The sequence below is a fragment of the Acartia tonsa genome, chromosome 4 (genome assembly GCF_053477335.1).
Source record: "Acartia tonsa isolate MP-2025a chromosome 4, ASM5347733v1, whole genome shotgun sequence".
In the NCBI taxonomy this organism is placed as follows: domain Eukaryota; kingdom Metazoa; phylum Arthropoda; class Copepoda; order Calanoida; family Acartiidae; genus Acartia; species Acartia tonsa.
The window spans coordinates 44421311-44444847 of record NC_137263.1 but is presented as its reverse complement, the minus strand read 5'-3'; the positions used below and the strand labels follow the sequence as shown (position 1 = coordinate 44444847).

At 36.6% G+C, this 23537-nt stretch overlaps 1 protein-coding gene across 1 annotated transcript; it reads right to left on the bottom strand.

The window, feature by feature from the left end:
• Window positions 1-313: 313 nt before the first annotated feature.
• LOC145317375 (uncharacterized) lies at window positions 314-23145 on the bottom strand. Its single transcript, XM_080158423.1, has 4 exons — window positions 23044-23145; window positions 15971-16055; window positions 3404-3462; window positions 314-2890 (listed from the first exon to the last, which is right to left on the bottom strand). The coding sequence occupies exons 1-4, from the start codon at window positions 23081-23083 to the stop codon at window positions 1125-1127; spliced, it is 1950 nt and encodes a 649-aa protein (XP_080014549.1). The 5' UTR covers window positions 23084-23145; the 3' UTR covers window positions 314-1124.
• Between the last annotated feature and the right edge of the window lie 392 nt (window positions 23146-23537).

The window sequence follows — 23537 nt, the reverse complement described above, 5'->3', positions numbered from 1 at the left end:
ATATGATGATCCTAGACCTTCACAGGGTTTTGTACAATCTATTTCAGTAGAAAGTGAAATTGTTCTATAATAACGCATGACAGTCTGTCAGTAAGAAACTTTGAAGGGAAGCCAGACTTTACCAACTGCAATTAAAGATTTGTATTTAACTAGTTGCTATGTGATATAGGTAACCATATAGGTAACCAAAATTCTTTATAATACACTATGCCTGTCCATCTGTATGACTATTTGTAATATTAGAGTACCTCTTTACTTCATATGGATAATTATATCTAGTTTAAGATCTAAAAAAATAGAAAAAATAAAACACTTGTTGGTAAAATATGTATTTAAATATGAATTATAGCACAAATATGATTAAAATAGTAAAAATTATAATATATTTTATACAGTCAGGAAATGTAAGGATTTTGTATAATGATTTCTTTTACTTTTTTTATTCCTAAAAAGTAAACCCATAGTAATTTTATGTTTTATTAGGTTCTTGAATAAGATCTGTAGTAGCTAGCCCTATACAATTTTTAGAATGTTTCTCTTCAATTTCGGAAAGGTTTTTAGGCTATTTATCATATCCTTTTCTTTCCTGATTTTAATGTGAGATCAGGGAGTAGGAATTACTTCGTTTTTTAATAATAAAAAAAAACATTAATATTAGAATAGATATCATTTTAGTGAAAATCATTTTTGGTTTGTTGAAAGTTTGTATTTTTTTTATAGATTTGTATCCCCTCTTTCCTGACCAGTGACAATAAATAATATTAAAAAAATAGTTAAACATGGCATATTTTCTCTTCTTTTATATTTTTATTATCGACAGTTTTTTTTATACCCTTAATAATAATTAACCTAAGGATATATGCCTTGTCCTCCTATTTTCATTTATAGTATTTTTAATGTTTTTTTTCAATCAAGATGGTTCACATGGTTTTGTAAAATTGTGCGCGACGCGCCATGATATTTTATTATCTGTTTAGATCATTATCATTACATCTAAAAAATAATTTTCTTTAGTCATTTTATTCCCATACAATATTTTCAATTCCCTCATATATTTTCCTTTCATAAAAAATGTATTAATCACCCACTAAAACACTTGCGCCATGTGCACGCCCTTGGTTCATTTACACAATAGTCGGTGTCCTTCCTTTGCACAATATCAATGGAAAAGATTCACACTCCACATTTGGCTCTGTGTACTCAGACGGAGACTCTAAACTTTCAGTGTTACATTTCTCACTGTCGGAGTTGCATTTCTCACTGTCGGAAGTACATTTTTCAACTTCGGTTTCGCCACTAGCAATATCATGTTCCTTGTCACAGCAAAATTGTGTACTTTTGAGGCTTAGTTCACTAGGACTGTTTGGTTGGGTGGCTGTAGCTACAGAACTGTCTGATAAATCAGGTTCTATGTCGGCCAATGTACACGTGGTGGCCATGTTGTTTTTATAAATATTTGTACTCTGAGGAAAACAATTACACTGTGAAAGTGTTCTTGACGACTTTTCTAAATCATTAAAACTTTTTATCCCCTCTTGACAAGAAGTGTTTATCTGAACCTTGACAGATAATCTGGACAATTTATTATCACATGTTGCTCTTAATTTGTCTTCTGGTTGAAAATTTTCATCTTTTTCCACCAAACATTGTCCTGAATTAACACTGCTTAAACTTGTGTCTAGAATAGTTTTGTCACTTTCCCGCGCTTTTCTTTGTTCTTTATTATTTTCGCGCTCTTTTATATTTTCCCGTGCATTTCCATAGTTTAAAAGTTCCCGCGCTTTTTCGATATCACAGATGTCGTCATTAGAAGATGAATGTGTTGAAAGACAAAAAGAATTACTGTTGTTAAGGTCCTCTAAAGACCCAGAAGGTTTGCGTCTTCTTAACAAGTGGGGATAGTCTGTCATTTCTGACAGCTGAAAATCACTGAATGTTCGTATATGTTTCTTCACATTCAAAATGCTGTTTAATGATTTTATTTTCATCATTCCCACGTTTCTTGCGAAACTTTTTGGGTTTTCTTTGGTTGGCTTATCATGCTTGACGCATTTTGTACAATGATATGGTTGGGTTAAAGCTGTTAAAGAGCAAAATTTATTTTTCTCATATTTTAATGAGTGTAATGTTTTGTTAGATAAAATATTTCTTTCAGATTTGTGTAATAATTCTCCCACCTCTGGAAATTCTTCTGTAGAAACAAAGTTTTGCAGATAAGAACTTGACTTGGAGAATAATTGTTCTTTTAGCATAACATTAACATTTCTCTTTCTAGACAAAGGATTTCTCTGCTTTAATTGTTTGGTAAACAGGCAAGGTTTGCCGGATTTCTGGCATCCATTTGGATTTGCATTTGAAAGAGTTTTTTCCTCATTAACTGCCGCCGAAACTGCATTCATTAGATTTTCAGTTAGAGATAGTGAACTTTGAGGAATTGGATTCTGTTTATTATTTGAATGTAGTTCACATAGATGATTATATGATTTAGATTCCCTGTTTATCTTAAAACTATGTGTTGGGGTTTCTGAATTATGAACATCTGCTTGACTAAAGCTAAACTCTACATCTTTGTCAGCTGTTTTATGCGCTTCTTCTTGTGGATTAGAGTCCTCCAGGTGTTCATCAAAGACATTGTCTTTAACATTATCTAATGATTCCTCATTAGTTTCATTAATACAATACTTTCTTTTTATTACTGATTGATCTGTCGAAGATTGAATTTTTGTGTCAGCATAAGCACGTCTGCTGTGCGGTGTCCTATGGCTGCCACCATTATGTTGTGAAGCGCGGTTAGCGGCCAGGACAGCTCTAGCGGCAGCGGCTGGTGATCTTTCCTCGTCCAGGGTGTACAGGGATAGTTCTGCAAATCGCGTTCCCTTTCTCCTTCGTCCTGTAATAAAGACTTTTGATATAAATTGAATAACATAAATTTAAACATAAAAATTTCCATTTTTACATGGGTTAAAGCAAAATTAGTATATTTCAGTAGCAAATGTATATATTATTTTGTGGGAATTTACATCAATTTATCGGCTATCTCTCATCTCTTTGGATCCCTGGTTATAAATAAGTAGGAAAAAAGTAAAGGTAATATAATGTAAAAACCCATTACCCACAGAGCATTACTAACAGACCAAATCAACGACATAATAAAAGAACAGCCTCTCTACCCAGGTATCTTAAGGGAAAAGACAATTGACGATAATTTGATTGACACTTTCAATGGGGATAAATATAATTACCTCTTCTGTAGATTAAAATTATTGGCGGAAAAAAATTAGACCTTACTAGTTTAGAACTATCAAATTCAACCCAAAGTTTTTAAGTTAACGAATAAGATAACGTGGCTAGAAAACTTTGGGTACCAGTGTCCAAAGTGACCACAAAACAACATAAATATTACCTTCTCCATTTTTAGGTACTTTGATGCTTGAACTCTTTCTTCTGTGCTCATTCTTCAACCTAAACGAGAAAAAATATAAATTTTTGTGTGTCATGCGTCCGACATAGCAAAACTGGACGGTAAATCTATTTACAGTATTGAAATAAATACAAGTTCATTTTAAAACAACGAATGTTTTAACTGGAGTTGAGAAGCTAATCTACACATAATAATGCAATAAAAAAACTGCTATTAAGTACAAAATGTGTAACCCCTCTAACCAATAACATGGCCGGATTGTTCCTAGACCGCAGTTGATGTTATTTGTCCAATTATTAGAAATCTAGATCTGCTATATCTAATACTTTGGGATAGTATTGTCCTTGTTAATATTAATGTTTACTATTATAAAATAGAAATTACGTTTTCCTAAAAGTGAATAGTGAGCACAGAAACCCCATCCACCTTACTTTGAAATAAATTGAAAAAAAGGAGAGGGTAGTTTTTCTTGTGTTCGTGTTTTACCTTAGGTTAGGTTATGTTTGGTATAGAGTAGCCTCAAGGGGGTTAGATCATCGGAGGTATAGGTCCCGTAAGGTTAGGTCCCCTTGCTGAGGCTTAGGGATTAAGAAAAAAAATATACACATATCCCCTTAATTGGAATCATCAAAATTAAGAGGAGGTGGGATCTGTGCTCGCTAGGTAGTATGAGGAAAAGCGCCGCTGTGCTATTGAAAATGAATGTCAATTTATTTCAATGTTTTCCTGAAGTGGAACAAAATTATTATTAAATACCATTTACAACGTATTTTCCAATAATTATATACATTTTTATTTTAATTATTAACAACAATAATTTAGATCAGGGATGGGACAGTGGGCAATAAAATAATTGTGGTACTTATGATAAACATAATTACCCTTTATGTAGATTAGTATTACTGGCAGAAAAGTTTGAACAATTCAACTTTGTTCAACAAATCAAAATCTTACAAATGACTGATCCCAAAGATTTATTTTCTAAATGGGTATCTATCCCATCCCTGTGTTTATTGGTTAAGCATAGTAAAAAGTTTTTACTGAAACAAAAAAACAACTTTTTAATTGACATATAACTATTGTTTTACTTATCTATATTATATTAATATCCTATATGTATATCATAAAATTGTATCAACGAAAAACTTAAAATCCCTCCAACCTACAATTTTTTCTCTGCGAAATAATTTGAGTTGAATAATGACATAAGGAGGATAAGGTTTTGATAATAAAAATGTATTTTTTAAAATATGGTCTATTGATGCCTCTTACGGTTTCCTTTATAAGGAAAGAAAAATTAAAAATAACTCATATTTTGTAAAGAATTAATTCAGTAAAGTAATTCCCTCGACTTTTATAATAAATTGAGTGAAACATAAATAATTTGCGGCGCTTTCCCATGTCGATCACTGATACCCCCCCCCCTTAATTTTGAAAAAGAAATAGAATAAGGAGGGGCGGGGTAACTTTTCGATAATTTGTTTATCACATAGGGTAAGGTGAGGTTTGGTTATTTAGGGACTTGTAGTCCCGTAGGGTTAGTATCTTCATCAGGGGCTAGGTTTAACATAAAACTAACATACCCCCTTTTTTTAATCTATTTAAAAAATAAGGGGGTGGTAGTGTGGTATGCGGCAGCTCTGGACCATGCAGAAACCAAGACATTATAGTGATGCTACGCACCTAGCTAAATCCTGTTATTCTACAATTATAAAGCCACCTGAAAATATGTTAGATAACGGTACTGATTTCATCTCTCAGTTGTCCTGCAAATGGAGGGAGGGGTGTTACCCCTCCCTCTCCCATCTTAAGCACCGGAACCTTCCCCTTCAACCACCAAGTTATCAGCACCACCTCAACCCTGAGGATAAAGGATCTAAACCTGCCCTCACCTGATAGAATCACCCCCACACAGACTGTTGTTGTCACAAGTAATCATCAAACCTTCCCTCTTTAGTACCCAGACCTACCACTCAACCCCTCTATGCTTATCTACCTATTGTGCTGCTCCATGGGCTATCCTGCCTGCCCCAGACAGGGATAGTCATCTACCTAACCATTGCAATTATCTATGTTTTACTGTATGATTTATCTTTAACTATCTTTATTCCTAATCCATATGTATTTATATTATGGTTAACTGTATTCTTAATTCCCCCCACCCTTTCCAGGGATGGGGAATCATGATTGCCCAAACTGACTATTGTATATGTATTATAATGCTTTTATGTTATGATCATTTATTCCTATCCATGTAGTTATTGTTTGTTGTATATAGCTTTAGTATCCTTGAACCCTTCAATAAAGTGACAACTGAAATAGATGTTGATTCTTGTCTAGTGAATGCTAGAGAAGCATAGCTTCTCTATAGTAAGGTGTCCACGTCTGTTCACACTGCCGTAGTCTTTATTCGAACTCTGGTGTCTGCCATTTACCCTAGGCGGATACCACAACTTTGGTGACAGCTGTGTGAGATTACGGCGAACCACAAGTGTAGAGCAGACGCGCATCTGAGGCTAAGGTACTCCCAGCAGTGAATCTGGCAAAACTGACGCAAGCAACCTGAATTACCCACCCTGGACAGCAAAGTTTAACTCTGCATCCGGCAGTTGTGGAAGCGAGACAGCGAAATTTGATGAATAACCGCGAGCAGCGCTGATATCTAACGGAGAATTGAGCGCCAAAAGGGCTGAAACAGGCCTGCGGACCGGCTGAAACAAGCCAAATAAGTGTAAACGGCTGAAAATAGGCCAATTTTACTGCAAGAGATAGCAGGATCCGAACCAGTGGCGCTAGCAGGACGGGACATTCCCTGCCGCCATCAGCTGGATTTGGATAAGCGGCGCTAGCAGGACGGGACATTCCCTGCCGCCGATAGGCTGAAACACGCCACATAGCTGCAAGCGGCGCTAGCAGGACGGGACATTCCCTGCCGCCGATAGGCTGAAACACGCCACATAGCTGCAAGCTGCGAGCCAACATACGAGTGTAGTGCACCAGAACAGAGAAAAACTACGTCAACTCCAAGTATCCTGAGAGGCTACAACGCAGCCACCCATCTAGAAAAACAGATATTATGTTACATTGCAGGGATTACCACCCTGGTGTTATGGCCAAACAATAGATTTATGAGCAAAGCTTGGCAAACAAATTGTTGTGTTGTGATAAATCTAAGAATAGAACAGGCTTGGATTATTGTGTATTGTGATAACAGCTAAAAATAGAACAGAGTTGGTAAACAAATCTGTTATGCAATTGTGATAAGGACAAAAATAGAAGCTAGATGTAATATAATAAAGACCCTGATATACAATCAAATCACCTCAAGCCTATAGCACAACAACAATACACCCCTTATTCCAAGGGAAAGGGGAGGAGCCCCTCTCCATTGAAGGCAAATACAATCAGGGTGATATAATAGATAAGCCTAGGATTAAGAAGAAAAGGCACTATTATACCAGCACACAGTTATCTCCCTCCCTCACAGGGGAAACGGACGGAGTTACCCCCGTCCCCTCACGCGCTTCCCCCTTCCTACCCACACTAGACTAAGTCCGTCTGTAGTGTGGGGCTAGCGATCGGACACACAGAGCGCCATTCACGGGTAGCGCAATAGAGTGCGGAAAATATCATAAATCCAACGGACGAAGCGGACCAATGAGAGAGCGAGTTGAGGGGTGAGAGCGCGTTTTATCTGTGTGCGCGGATTGACGGTGCGTAAGCGCGCTGCACGGAAAGGAGATTTCACGCACACACACACACACACACCCACACAGGAGAGGGGCCACTCTCTATAGCATACATCAGAGATATTTTTTTAGGAGAAAAACTTGCAAGCTCCTCCCTCCCTGTCTACAGTGTGATAAGGAAAACTAAACCAGTTCCTTGAACCCGCTCAGACCCTCAACATCTCCTAGCCCTGCCACCCCTACGTCAAAGCTGAGTGGTTAGTGAAACAAATATATGTATATATAAATACCCAAGTGATAAATAATGTTGTTTTTTTGTATCATGGGTACAAGCAAGTGAATACTAACCTCACCAAACAACACTGGAAACTGATATGGTAACTGAACGAAAGTACGCCCACCCTGTGGACATAGCCTGACTTGCTGCCCCACACTGGGCAGTGGTGGTGTGTACCTGGACCATCGACCCTCATAGTTGTGAACTATATACAGAGGAAGTGTGATTTTTTTGGAACAAGGAGGAAAAGCTAGCTAGCTCTGGGGATATTCCTATACACGTATATATATATATATATATGGGCGTGTAGCCATGTATATATATAGCTAGCCTACCTATCCATATATCTACTAGCGGATACGCTCCTAGAGACATCTGTGGATGCCTAACATATTCCCTGTTACCTTTGAGCTAAGATCCGCTGGTTACCACAGAAATCAAGAGCTATACTGGAAAGGAGAACAACTCAGGCTCAACAGTTAAACAAGACGCTGGCACAAACAGACCAACACCCTGCTACTTATCATGGGGGCGCGCCAGCCACAGAAACTCTTGAGCCAGGAGGACCGAGCCTACGGCTACGTGGACTACCACCCTAATTACACAGCTATAGTATTTATACTAGGGGTGAGCCGGCTCGAACCTCCTTGCGGCGCGGCTACTCTACTCTGCTTCTATATCTACAAGATACTACTTCTGTTATTACTTTGGCCTACTGTGTTGAGTACAGTGAACATCAAACACATGCCAGGTCACAGACCCCTGGTCCCTGAGATGCCCTTGTCTGGAAGGGTGACTGAATGGCCGCTGCACAGCTCCTGTTCAGTTGGTGCTCAACGCACGAGAAATAGCAATACTGGACTGGGGATTGCTGAACCTGTAGGTGTCCTCCTGGGGGTGTTGAACGATGCAACTGAGCCTAATGAGAAGGTGACAAGCTTCAGCGACTTAGTGGCCAGCCCCAAGATGGACACTACCACCAGAACTGAGACTCCAACGGGGCCCAGCCCTAGGGCCAGTACCACCTGTTTCTGGGGTGGAAAGGTCCTCCCTGGCGCTGGCCTCACCAAGCTGGAGGATGGGGAGCTGTCCCAGGGGAATAGGCTCTTCACCCAGATGCCCGACGTGTACCTGGGGGTGGGGGAGCCGCCACCCAAGCCTCCCTGGGAGCCCCCAGGCATGGAACGACTGGGGACCGGCCTAAGGATGGGGACTGGTGACCTGCTGCAGTGGAAGACTTTACCCAGCACGGAGGGAGCAGGGTTGACCAGCAGCAGTGAGGCTGTTCCCCCACACTCCAAGACCAGATGCCGCTACTCTGTTGAACCACTGCACATGTCCCAGCCAAGTTCCCCCATGCTGCTGAAGATGGAGGCCCACCAGGATGCAGAGCTCCAACCAGGGAAGTCAATAAGAAGGCCACCCCTTGCCAAAACCAGAACCACCGCAGGAGCTCCCCACCAGCAGCTGACGGAGCCTGGCAGGGACGCAATACCAGCTGGCAACTCTGGCCCAACTCAGGTGGCTACCAACAGTCTGCTGACAGTCCGGAATACAGTTCAGGCTACCATCAGTATGGCATCTTCTGGGCCTTGCTGGTCCACCTGTGGGTACCTGTCCACACACTGGCCACAGGTACCCCCCCAGAGATCATAGCCCCCTTTCCGACTGGCACCATCAACGGCCTTTGCTACCAACTACCTGGCATACCCAGAGGCAGGATCCCTCATGTGGAGAAGCACCTGCAGAAGCTAAGGCCGAGGCTGGCCTCGCCACCCAGGGGAGGAGAGCCGCTGTTGGATGGAAGGAACCTGTGTGTATGGGGAGGAGGCTGAATGTAACCAAGGAGCCACCACAAGCAGCCCAGCACCGCCTGACCCCTAGTAGGGGAGACCCTGTTTGTCAGCTGGTGCCCCGACTGGAGGAGGAGAGACCTGGCAGGTTGATACACCCTGGGGAAGCCGGCCTGATGGGACCCAGCTGGACGAAGGGGCGCTGCCGCTTCAACGGCCACACAGCCGCCAAGTGTAGAACCGGTTGGGACCGGGAAATGAAGAAACACCAGGCCGCCCAACAACCTGCATGCAACCAGTCTGCCACCCAGGTCCACCTGGAGGGAGATGCCCAGCCGTCACCCCAACTAGCTGCCGCCGCTGGGGCCGCGGCTACCCAGGAGTCTGTGTCTCAGATTGGGACCATGGTGGCCAGGATCAACGTGCTGGGAGGAGCGGCTGAACCCAACCGGGTTGGCCTGGACCTCAGCCGCAACCACAGGGGACCGGTGTCCGTAACCCCTGTCACCCCCAGCAAGAGCCGAGGGGCGCTACCCAGCGCCACCGGGACGGTGTACGAGGAGGCCCTGGCGGCCGCCGAGTGGGAGAGGCAAGAGGCGCTAGCCAGCGAGTCTGAGTTGATGTATGGGACGCCAACCGGCGTCGCCACCTGGAAGGAACGAGAGGTGCTTCCCTGCACCACCAAGCTGATGTCTGGGGCGACAACCGTCGCCGCCACCTGTGAAGACTGGGGGGTGCTATCCAGCGCCCCACGCTGGTGCCTGGGGCGACAACCGTCGCCGCCACCGAGAGACCTGGACCCCTGTGAAGACCGGGGGGTGCTATCCAGCGCCCCCACACTGGTGCCTGGGGCGACAACCGTCGCCGCCACCGAGATACCTGGACCCCGGAATGAGCCCGCAGCCCCAGAGGAAGGGGTGACACCCGTCACCCCCAGCCAGCCAGAGCCCCCAGCCAGCAGGGAGAGTCCAGCTGTCCCTCACCCTCAACTGCATCCAGCTGTCTACCTCCCTCAACCAAGCCAGGGTAATTGTATTGCACTGGTGTACCAGGAAGTTTGGGCTGGGCCAAACTTGCCTGCGCCCCCTGCATCTGCCCCAGGAGCCAGGGTATCAGCCATTACCAGCCAAACTGAAGAAGCTTTGACCGCTGCCTGGGGAGTACTAGATGCGCCAAGTGCTGAGCCTAACCATAGAAGTAGAGGATCCCCAACAATTATGTCTACCCAAGATGGAGACAATGTGCCTGGACCCCTTCAGGCTAGGGGAGGAAATCCGGAGCCTTGTGCCTCCAGTCCACCAGCAGCAGTGTCCGTGGATGGGCCTGTCTCCCAGCCAACTAGAGCGGAGCCACCCTTGCAGATCCAAGACAGCCTCTGGCATAAAGGATGGACTGTTACCTTTCCCTACCCCGCAGGTCGGACTGCCATGTACCACCCTGCCAATGTCCAGAATGAGCCTGAAGGAGGCAACGCTCCTACAGTATGGCAACCACCACCTGCCCGCGTTGACAGAGACCCTGGAAGCCGAATGAACCTGACCAGCCCCGAGGGCGAAGAAACTGCGCCTGCATCCAGTAGCCAGCCTGCCAGCAGCAAGGTGACCAACACGATGGAGACCACCAGCCCAGTGGAGAAACCTGAAGAGGTGTATACCAGGCGGCTGTTGGTCCAAGCCCCCTCATGTGCTGTGCCACCCCTGGAGGTTGCCAGGGTGGCCTCAGAGGTACACATCCAACGGCCAGAATATCCAACAGGACCAGCTACTCCAGCAGATATAGCCGATGCCGTTCGACCTGGGGAGGGCTGGAGTCCACCACCGTCCAGCAACTGGTATCCTGGCGGACCCATTCCACAAGGACAACAAACTGAAGGCCGCAACCACTCCAGCCTTCCGAGGGGAGAGTTGTGGTATGCGGCAGCTCTGGACCATGCAGAAACCAAGACATTATAGTGATGCTACGCACCTAGCTAAATCCTGTTATTCTACAATTATAAAGCCACCTGAAAATATGTTAGATAACGGTACTGATTTCATCTCTCAGTTGTCCTGCAAATGGAGGGAGGGGTGTTACCCCTCCCTCTCCCATCTTAAGCACCGGAACCTTCCCCTTCAACCACCAAGTTATCAGCACCACCTCAACCCTGAGGATAAAGGATCTAAACCTGCCCTCACCTGATAGAATCACCCCCACACAGACTGTTGTTGTCACAAGTAATCATCAAACCTTCCCTCTTTAGTACCCAGACCTACCACTCAACCCCTCTATGCTTATCTACCTATTGTGCTGCTCCATGGGCTATCCTGCCTGCCCCAGACAGGGATAGTCATCTACCTAACCATTGCAATTATCTATGTTTTACTGTATGATTTATCTTTAACTATCTTTATTCCTAATCCATATGTATTTATATTATGGTTAACTGTATTCTTAATTCCCCCCACCCTTTCCAGGGATGGGGAATCATGATTGCCCAAACTGACTATTGTATATGTATTATAATGCTTTTATGTTATGATCATTTATTCCTATCCATGTAGTTATTGTTTGTTGTATATAGCTTTAGTATCCTTGAACCCTTCAATAAAGTGACAACTGAAATAGATGTTGATTCTTGTCTAGTGAATGCTAGAGAAGCATAGCTTCTCTATAGTAAGGTGTCCACGTCTGTTCACACTGCCGTAGTCTTTATTCGAACTCTGGTGTCTGCCATTTACCCTAGGCGGATACCACAGTAGGTTACTTCTCGTTTAACATTTTCTAAGGGAGTCACATCATTTTCTTTTCCTTTAACAAAGGTTTGATTTCATATTTTCTTTGACAATTTGACAAATGATATTAATCAAATCAGATGGGGGAATGTTATTTTCAACTTTAGACTTTCTTTGGGGGTATCAAGGGATAAGACATTAGACGATATAAATTAATAAAATGATGATTAAACAAAATTACCCGTTCTAGTACTGCTAGTGTGAACCAATCAATCTCGATTAGTATTTATTTTTAAATTGTAAGTTAAACTTTGGGGACAAGTACACTAAATGTCCCATGCCCCCTTCCTCCCAGCTAAGGGCCTAGTCTTTAGCCTTTAAAAATATATTAAAGGCGTTTTAAATGATTTCTTAATTTATAAATCTCAAGAAAACATCAAAATATCTGAAAATTTCTGATATAGAAAGCAAAATCACTACAGAAATGAAACTTAATCTTTCTTTTACAGGCTTAACACTTTTTCTTCAGTTTTAATTATATATTTTGAAAGGAAAGACAAAACTTGTTATTTCCTTATTTTTAAAAGCAAAGCTTTTCTATAATTAGGGTCGACCGTTCGTACGTTTAGGGATCTTAATGATAATAAACAAATTATAGCCACTTGTAGATATTATTAATGGTGGGAATATTTGATCCTAGTTTAAACCAACAAATCAAAATGAAGAAAAAATGCCACCGAATGAGATATTCAAAATTTTTGTCTTCTAGTAAAATTTACATTTCAATTTAATTTCTCTCCCTACAACCTTGAAAATGACCAATGAATTGGCAACAAATATACAACCTTTCTTTCACCCTAATAAATACATTTAAGGCTTCTAACAGAACAGATCTATAGTACAGATGTATATACAGACAACTACCTCCCTTCATTTTTCAAAGACCTCTTTCGTCTGCGTCTTACATCATTTTCTGCTACTTGGCCGTGTTAATATAAGCGACACCATTGGTTTATTTTCAATGGCCCCATAGAAAGGTTGCACAAGGCGATTGCGATGGGGAGATACAGTTATTAAACCCTTTCTCCTAATACTAAAAGCATAATTCTTTACACAAGAAACGGGAAAGATAAAATAACTATCCAATATCCTATCCCTATGTATGCCTGAATTGCAGCTGAATTTTGCAACAAAATTGTTCATAAAAAAGATGCCGAAGGTATTTTGTAGCATTTAGCTAAGTGAAAGTAGACAGTTTTATTGAAAATACTTTATACCGGTGTTTTCTCATTAAACCAGAAATTAAGAAAATTAGTGTTAAAAAATTAGTCAAACAAAATAAAAGCCATGAGTAGCGAAGTACAAAGACGGACAAAGTGAGTTATAAAGTATATGTTCAGTTGTTAAAAAAAGCCTGGACGTCTGCACCGATTTACCAAGTAAAGTATAGGGTCATCTCAAAAAACGCCTATCTCAGAAAACGCCTATCTCAAAAAACGCCCATCTCAGAAAACGCCTATCTAAAAAAACGCCCATCTCAAAAAACGCCTATCTCAAAAAACGCCTTTTTTATAAAATGCCTACTACAATTTTAAAAATTATCTTGTAGTGAAACATCTAAGACTAAGAAGGTATTGTGAATATTGTGCAATATGTACATTATAAATCTTCTTATTGAAATATCTATCCCTGAGGCCTCTAGGGGCATTTGAAAATGGTTGAGTCGAATTTGACAACCCAATTTCTTATTTTAGATTTTAAAAGAAAAAGTAAAAAAGGGTAGGGGGGGATCTCCCCCCTTTTTAATTTTAGTTTTAATAGTTATTTCTTTCATCGTATTATAAACGGCACCTCGGGGCTAAAAAACTTGTTTTAATCTTATGATTGTACATTTTTATATTCGTAGAAAGCTGGATATAATACAATGCTAGACATAGTTGTTTCGTATGGATGAGAATTGGTTCCTATCCACCGGATTCGAATGAATACGAGAAATTTTTTAAATTTTTTTGTGGGTAATTTTTTTCTAGGGGCGATTTCTCTTGAGAGGGTGGTGTTACCCTCCCTTAAAATAGTCATAAACCTTCCCGGGACCTATAAGAAGCTACTCTGTTAAGGAGATCCCGGTCGTTTCAGCAAGATCCTTCGGTACAGACAAACACACATCCTGTTACTTTATTATAAGGATACATTTTCAGTTTTTTGTTGCCGTGCTTCTTATAGACAAACTTATGAATGCTAAACGTATCTAATAGGACAAACAAATTATCATAAAAACTGTTGGTATTCTTATATATCAGGCTTCTTAAGGGATAATACAATTGGCGATAAATCTAAATAAGAATCCAATAATGATAAGCAAAATTACCCTTTCTGTAGATTTAAATCTTTAGTTAAGAAGTTAATGCATTTGAAAAGATTTACTTACAGTATACAAAGTTTGTAATTCAAAGAGTGAGCACTTTTTTATAAAACTTTGGGTACTAGGAAAATTTACAGTCCAATGCCTCCTCCCTCCCTGTAATTTATACTTTACTAGTACCTTAGTGTATATGTATTACAAGCTCAGTAATTCCATAATGTCTGCCTTAGGTATTTAATACACTTCCTTCCCAGGAATTCATCCAAAATAACAAGCTGCGGAGCTGCTCTATATCAAAACACATTGAGAATAGGCATGTTGGTCTTTAGATTATATTGGTATCCAAAGTTTCCTAATTCGTTGGCTGAAAAACTTTGGATACTATTATCAATCTTGTTGGTTGGTTCATGCTAGTATTGTCCAAACGTTTCAACCAATTAATTTGATATACACAAAGATCATTTTTTTTGGTATACAAATATGTACATTATTCAATTATCGCCAAATGTCTTATCCATTAAGATCCCTGGTCTAGTATAAAAAAACATATTAAAATTATATGCTTTAACATAATTAGTAAAATTGGAAGAAGTTATAAATAGATAATAATATAAGATATGTCAACAGAAACTGAAACCCATATGAACCAATAAATTTTCATATCTGTGGACAAAAATTTGTTGGAGGAATTCTAGAGGAACCCCGGCAGTGACTGTTTATTTGGCAAAGGCAATATAAAGCATTATTCCTCCTTGAATAGTTGGGATCATTAAACCAATCTACCGAAGTAAGAGACTTAATATGATATCAATATTTTCTCTCTCAAAGTCAAAGAATGATTCCGGAGTTTATGTTTATTTTCAGAAAAATCTACTTAAAAAAAAGTAAAATAAATAACATTAGACTAAGAAAACGCGAATCTCGATTATGTAATTATTAGGTAAGACTTGGTTTCGTGCCTCCACCTGTTCTAAAGCTACAGACGACTATTTACTGATATGCCAATATTCTATACAATATCAAACAATAGATATACAAATATTAGAGATTAAAGGTTTCGCCCCTAGATACCTGTTTGGGTACTTTAAAGAGGGGTAAGGGGTCACCAGCTTATATTATTTTCATTTGGTTGGGGAGGGGGGATTTTCTATGCGAGATTTTTTTAGAAAGGTGATGGTACCCTAACCCAAACTAGAGGAAAATATCTTCTTGTGACCTATATAAAACTTCACTGTAAATAATATTTACCTTATTAAACATATGAGGATTAGAGCAATAATAGGAACAATGAAGATATATATTAGGGTATGAATATAAAGATATTTACCTTATTAAACATATGAGGATTAGAACAATAATAGGAACAATGAAGATATATGAGGATATAAATATAAAGATATTTACCTTATTAAACATATGAGGATTAGAACAATAATAGGAACAATGAAGATATATATAAGGATATAAATATAAAGATATTTACCTTATCAAACATATGAGGATTAGAACAATAATAGGAACAATGAAGATATATATGAGGATATAAATATAAAGATATTACCTTATTAAACATATGAGGATTAGAACAATAATAGGAACAATGAAGATATATATGAGGATATAAATATAAAAATATTTACCTTATCAAACATATGAGAATTAGAACAATAATAGGAACAATGAAGATATATGAGGATATAAATATAAAGATATTTACCTTATCAAACATATGAGGATTAGAACAATAATAGGAACAATGAAGATACTTGTGAGGATTGGAACAAGGACTACTCCTGGATTCACTAAAATATAAAATTATAGATTAATTTTTCTTGTACTAAAATTTCTCATTGATTCTGAGAAAATGTCGTCTTTTTAGAAAGTGATATGCTACTGACAGAGAAAAAAATAGCTCAATTTTATGGTTTTATAATTCATTATAATATTATTATACAGAGCAAAAAAAATTGTGTCTATAATTACACCGATTTTATAAAATTGTTGGGTAATATATGCATCAAAGGTTTTTTAAATTTGTAAGCTTAGATAACAAATATTATAATAATGAATAATTACACAAGTAAATTGTACAGTAGATGCAATAACGAAAATAAAATCTGCATGATCTAACAATAACAAGGATGTCAACATCTTAAGCATCAAAGCCCAAAAACAAACAGAAGAAGCGACATGGTCATTGATAATAAATTTTAAAGTCTAATGAATGAACGGTCGGACAAAAAAATTGAGACTATATGCTTGATAGTCATATGATTTTTAAATGTAGACATCTAACTTTAATAGCAGCCTAGATAATCATGTTTTCCTAATTAAAACAATTATAGAGTTGCTACTAAAATTATCTTGAAGTAAGAATATCTATTAATATCAGGGAGGGAGGGGATATTGGACTGTAAATCCAACTGGTACCCAAAGTTGTATAACCATATTTCTTTTTTGGCTCAAAAACTTAGTTTGCCACTTAGTTTGGTACCAAACATACAGTGTCCATATTTTCAACCAATGATTTTAATCAACAGAAGGGGTAATTTTGTTTATCATCATTGAGGATCGTCTATTGTCTTATCCCCTAAGATCTCTGACTATTATGATAATGTAACTGCACCGTAAATATATGCATGTTTAAGCTATTACATGTCATATAAGAAAAGGTGATTATATACTTATTGCATTTACCAAAGTATCAAGTTGTGATTGTGTATGTGAATACTACACTGTATATAATTATACAGGGTCTTGCATTTTTTGGGTGCCTTCCCACAAAATAAAAAGATGGGGGGCTTTTTCCTAAAACTTAGCACCAAATATAACCCAACCTAACCTGACATAAATTAATAAAAAAAAATACCCACCCTCTTTTAATTAAATTTAAAAAAAATAAATTTAATTTTAAAATTTGTGAGGAAGGGGGGAACTTGTGCTCAATAAGGTATACTTTTTGATTTGAGGATTTTTAAAAAAATATTTAATAAAATGCAAAAAAAAAATGTGTATATTACTAAATATTTTAGGTAAGTAATAAGTGTTTTAAAAAAATTTCATTGCATTCGGCACCCTGCATGTCCAGAAATATTTAGAAACAGCTGTATGCTCAAAAGTTACAAGATAAATATTAAGAGGCCTAGTCAATCCAACATAAGAAATAGTCTCTTAGAAAAAAATCAAAAAATCTTCATTTGAAAACAAAACTTGAGGCTAGTAACGAAGCCACTGGTTGCATAATAAAGAATCTGCACCAATAAACATTAAGATATGCAGAAGTAAATAACAAATAAGATTACCAAATGAAGGGTGATAAAACTGCAGAATTATGTACAGTGGATGTACAATCTTGAAAAATTAATGGAATAAAGGAAAATAAACTCTCCCCTTCTACCCTGGGATCAAAAGGGATAAGACAATGGCAGATGATACTCAAAATTACCCCGTTTGTAGAGTAAAATAAGTGGTTATTGTAAAACTTTGGGGACTAGTGTTATAAACAGCCCATTGTCCCCTCTCTCTATCTGCCTTCTACCTTTCCCAGAAAAATAATAGTATACGTATATTATGATGTCAAACGCTGCGATAATGTCAAACTGACTTAAATTGTAACAAATTGAAAAAAATGAGAAAACAAATAAAATGAAGCGAATGTTTGAATAAAAAAGAAAATTTAATATGCTTTCTAGAATCATGTAATCCTATAAAAAATGCGTTTTATTTTTGCCTTTTCAGCACGTTTCTAAATTTTAATAATAACCTACTTATTTCGTTTAAATACACCCTCCTCCCCCCCCCCCCCATCGATCAACGAATTGATCGGTTGGTCAGTGATTTGTTTAGTGTTATCTATTATTAATGTATTCTAATAAATTATGATTAAATAACTAAATCAAAAGTTATCAAAAAATAAAAATAAAATAGGGGGGAGGGGTCATTACCAATACCAAACAAATAAAATGGGAAAGTGTTTGAGAGAATGATCAAAAGTAAATAATGCATAAATGCATAAAGACAAGGATGATAACATCAATAAAAATGAAGCAGAAACATCAATACCAATATATATAAAAACTGTTAAGATTTTAAGCTTAAAATATTTTGTTTAATTGAAAATGAGATAATAGTTAACTATGTAGCTTTGTCATGCGTTAGATGTCACAGCTTTTGGCCTACCTATTCTATTGACGTCATAGTAGAGGGAAAGAGAAAGGGAAGGGGGAGAGCAACCCCCTAGACAAGAGATGGGGTATTTCTTGACGTCAATAGAAGAGGTAGGACAAAAGCAGTGACATCTATCCCCATTTTGCTAGGGCACCATAGACAGCTACATTAACTAAAATTTTTTTCGTTGATCCTTGACGTTTATTAGAACTGGCTCCAAGTGTAGAAGAGCTTCGCTTATGATAATGCATAATGATAATGACCTAAGCCTTCATAGCATAGATTATTTCAGGAGCAAAGCTATTATATAATCATTGTGATTGGTCAGTCTGTGTGACTTATTACATACTAGCAGCTGCGTAGGCATCTAGGGTTTTTTTTTTATTCCAAGAGAAACGATGCAAAGATAATAGCATAAAACCAACCCAATACTTAAATCTTGATAACAAAATACCCTAAACTCATCACAGGACCTATGTTAAGCTTCCCTTAAATGGAGAGCTCAATCGGTTCGGTAGTTATTGAAATCTTAAGCTTCAGACAGAAAAATCTTACTACTTTATAGATTAGGATAATAAAGATCCCGTTTCACTACTAAAGATCTTGACACTAGTCGTATGTTTAATGGTAGGAATGTCTTCGCCAAAAAAAACGAAATTAATGTTATTGGATAGTAAAAAATCTTTAGACGCCCTAATGGAAACGCCTTTGCTTGATGTATTTTTTTGGATACGAAAATAATAATCATATTATAAGTATCACAAAAACTGTATTCATATTTAGATAATAAGTTTAATGTTTATCCGACGACAGATACTAAATTGTCTGATAATGTACACAAATATAAAAAGTATAAGGCAAATAACATAATGCTTATAAAAGTTAAAAGTTAGTAAGTTTTAAAAGTAGTCCATTTAGTCAATGTATTTTTTTCTTCAAAAACTTAAGAATAGCAGTACAATTATGTACTTTACAAAACGAACCCTGAACTTTCATGTAAAACAAATAAAACATTTAGAGTCATTGTGCGAACAAAAATAAGGAATTTAATTTTTATGTTTAACCCTTGAAACCAAAAATAGAAAAAACAAATCTTTTACTCCTATTTATTTGACTTAGATTCACGGCCGCGGATTTCATAAAAACGTTGGCTGCGGCTAAATGCAAATTTTGCAGCTACAACATCATCAGCTGAGAGCGGCGGAAATTAACACTGAATAAGGATGAAAGAAAGTAAATTTTGGGTTACAGGTTCTTCCGTTTTATTTATATACATTGTGCAATAAATAGAAAGATAAAGTTTTAGTAACAAAGCTACTTTATACTAATCAAACTAGCGTATAAAGCATCTAAAGAAGGAATATTAGTAAAATAGCTTAAAACCATCACATGACTTAAATTTTTCATTAGAAAAACATAAAACTATCCCAGAGTTCATTAGAAGCTTCCCTTAAACTGTTTTTAAACTATTTTTAAAAGGTATATTAAAAATATACTTTGACATCTGTAGAATCATACTGCAAAGCCAAAAATGAGAACAATTGCCCACATAAATTTTTATTAGGATTTTAAAGTTTATTTTTTACTATGGATTAAATAATTTTTACTGAATCGTGATGTTTCTTCCCTTTGTAGGTAAAATACTCAGCTTTTAGAGTGTCTTGCTTCGTAAATATTGTATGCTAGTATACAGTAAAGTTAGGTCTTTTGATTTTATCTATCAATACTAATTAAAAATAAATTCTTTACAATATATCAATGAACTAACATAAAAATGTTTCATGTCTATTATACATTAAAACACATAAAAATTGGCTGTAAAGGGTTAAATAAATTAAGATGACAACAAATGTTTATGCAATACAACAAATTTATTTTTGTCACATATACAAATATGATATAAAATAAGAATATTCAAACATATTTTTAAAAATATTTTTTAAAAAGTATGTATCTTTTATGAGTAGGGTTTTCATTCTTTTCATTTTTATTAAATAAAATTATTTAACTACGTTTGAAATAAGTCACTTTGTGAAAACACTCTTTCGGAAATTCTAATTTCTAATTGGTTTAAATTCAGCATTATGTTTTTTATTGTATTATGTCAGATTTTTCAATGAAATTAATTGTTTTAGAAAAAAAAATTATTTCCATTGAACAGAGTAATGTTTTTTTTATTGTATCAGTATAAAGTGAATTATATAAAATTGTTCACTAAGTTACAATATTACACGAAGTAAAAAAAGACCTTTTGATCTGGTAAAAATGACCAGAGCAACAGTAAAAATTAATTTTTAAATCCCCCAAAAAAAGTTTATTGGGGACTTAATTCAAATTTGGGCTCTGCAGTCTGATTCTTTAGGTGTCCTAGTATATTTTTGACCCCCCATTAAAAAATAGTTTAAAAACAGTTTAAAAGGAGTAGTTAGCGAGATCTTAATGAACAAACAAAAAACTTTCACCATTAAAAAACAACTATGGACTGTCACTTTACCAGTTGGCATGGGAATCCTTTTATAAGTTAAAAGGTCAGACAGTTCTCTTGGCATTATATTTACTTAATCTGCCAACAAAGTGTTGATTTATTGCATTTTACTTATTTTACTTTTGGTTAAAGTAAAAAGATGATTTTTTTTGCAATAGTAAAATAAGTTTTAATCAAATCAAAATGGCCTTTCATCGTTTTTATTCTTACATTTTGATAAATTGATGGTTTCCCTCAAAGTGGTAAGTGTGCTTAGAACCCTCCTTATTTTAAAATTTGTTAAAAATAAGAGGGGGAGTAGTTTTTCGTGTGTCTTTTGTATTCGGAAAAAATCTACGAGTACTTTTAGAGTTCTTTGAACGTTTCTGTTCTTATTTATTCGCATAAATGATAATTAAACCATGTTTATATAGTTATTATAGATATGCTACACTTAAATTTGCTCAGCAGAAAAGAAAATTTCATATTTCACATGAAATTACGGTGTATTATCACTTTCGCTAAAACAGTTTCCCAAAAGAAATGTCAAAACTAAAAATTAGATCCATAATTATTAAATTGCCGGATTTATCTCAATTTCAGCTAAATTTTTCTCTTTAAAAAGTCCACGTCTTTCAATATCATTACTAAGAGATATAAGTTTTCCGGAATTTTAATGTAGTGAGTAGATTTGAAATCTGCATCAAATTTTAAGGATTTTTTATAAAATTCGTTTTTTGTAAAATTCTTTATCTAAAAGCGAAAATACATTTTAAGTTAATTAATTTTGACCAATAGGATAGGTGGATTTTAAACTACCTGCGCTCTAATTGGTTGAATGATGTACGACATCCAATCAGAGCGCAGATTTTTTAAATCCACCAATCACAGATGCCAAACTTAATTAACTTAATTTGTATTTCCGCTTTTAGATAAAGAATTATACAAAAAACGAATTTTATAAAAAAAATCCTTAAAATTTGATGCAGATTTCAAATCTACTCCCTACATTACAATTCCATAAAACTTATATCTCTTAAATTCATTACCGACAAACCTAGAGATAATCTTCACAAAAATCAATCATCTATCTTGAATAGCTGCAATGATAATAAAGTTTCCAAGGTGTCTTTTTTTTCAGACGGACATAAAAAAGGGGCAAAGGAAAGTACTGACGTATAGACACATAGGTGGACTGCTGGACAGACAGACAGAGGAACAGACATAATTTTATTTTAAAATCATTAATTATATGCTTTTTTGAGATTAGCGTTAATATCTATCTAAGCATTTAATTTTTAAGCTAAAATTATTGCTCACCAAATTTTGTAATAAAATCGATAAATATCTATAATAGGAAAATATCTTTTATGTGTGATAAAATTTTATAAAGAAGTTTAATTTAGCGTAAAGATTCTTTTTCTCTAAAATTTCAAATTTTAAAACAAGTAAAAAGATATTTTTTAAAAGCTAAGCTTCCCTAAAGTATTTTTATGCCTGGAGATGAGCAAAATCATTTGTGTTGCAAGAGCACTACTTTTGGGGTTTATTTAATTTCTACCATTACAGACAAGTAACCATTTAATTGCATAACCCTTTTTCAAAAAATGCTTAGAAGTATGAATTTCAAGAAATTGCTTATATTCTAGCAAATTGTAATGCCATTATTCCAATAAGTATTAATCTTGATATTGAAATAATTAATTGGGTTACACAGCTATCATAACGGATTATCATTATTATGTTACACAGCTATCATAACGGATTATCATTATTATGTAATCAGCGACAGCTTTTATAACAAACAGTCGACGTAGACAGTTAAAATTGTAAAGCTATATTTTACATTTCAGCTTTGCAAGTTGTATTTATACATTTATATCCCTGGGATCCTAGAGTATACACTCCTAATTATGATAAACTGAAAGATCTTCTGTATAAAAATCTTGGATGGAATGTTATCACTGCTAGTTTGTACCTACTTATATTTAATAAAAGTCCCAACATTTAAAATCCAACGAAAGTAAAAAAATAATCTTTGGTTACCACCAGCATAATTTCTCCAATGTCTTTTCCATCCCTTGTATATCCTCTTACAATTTTTAACGTCTTTAGATATGACACAAATGTAAAATATAAGTAGTGTAATATAGCCTCACCTTTAACATAAACATACAAGAATTTAGTTTTATTTTGCATTACTGACTCAGCACAATAATAGCACACACACAAACATTTTTTTTATCTGAAAATGAAGAGAAAATTTATTAAAAACAAGGATAAATATATTCATAAGAAGTGAAACAATAGCTCTCTTAGTTTTCAATTGGTCTTTAAAAATATATGAGTAGCTTTGTCCTTTGCATCTAGTGCGTCAAGGGCTAAAACCACTAGAAGACCATGTGAAGCTTCCCTAAAATCGAGAATTCAATCCCTGTAATGTACCTTACTCTGACATGATGACATGAAGACGTGCTGTGCTGACAAATCCTTGTCAAAAGTAGCTGCGCTAATATTTGAATTAAAACAATAAATTTGCCTGTGACAATAAAATAAATAATAATAATAGTGTAATAAAAGAAATAAATTTAGTTTTGCTTGAAATGGAAAAAAATATGTTTTAATGATTCTTGGGCATAATCCCACAAACCGC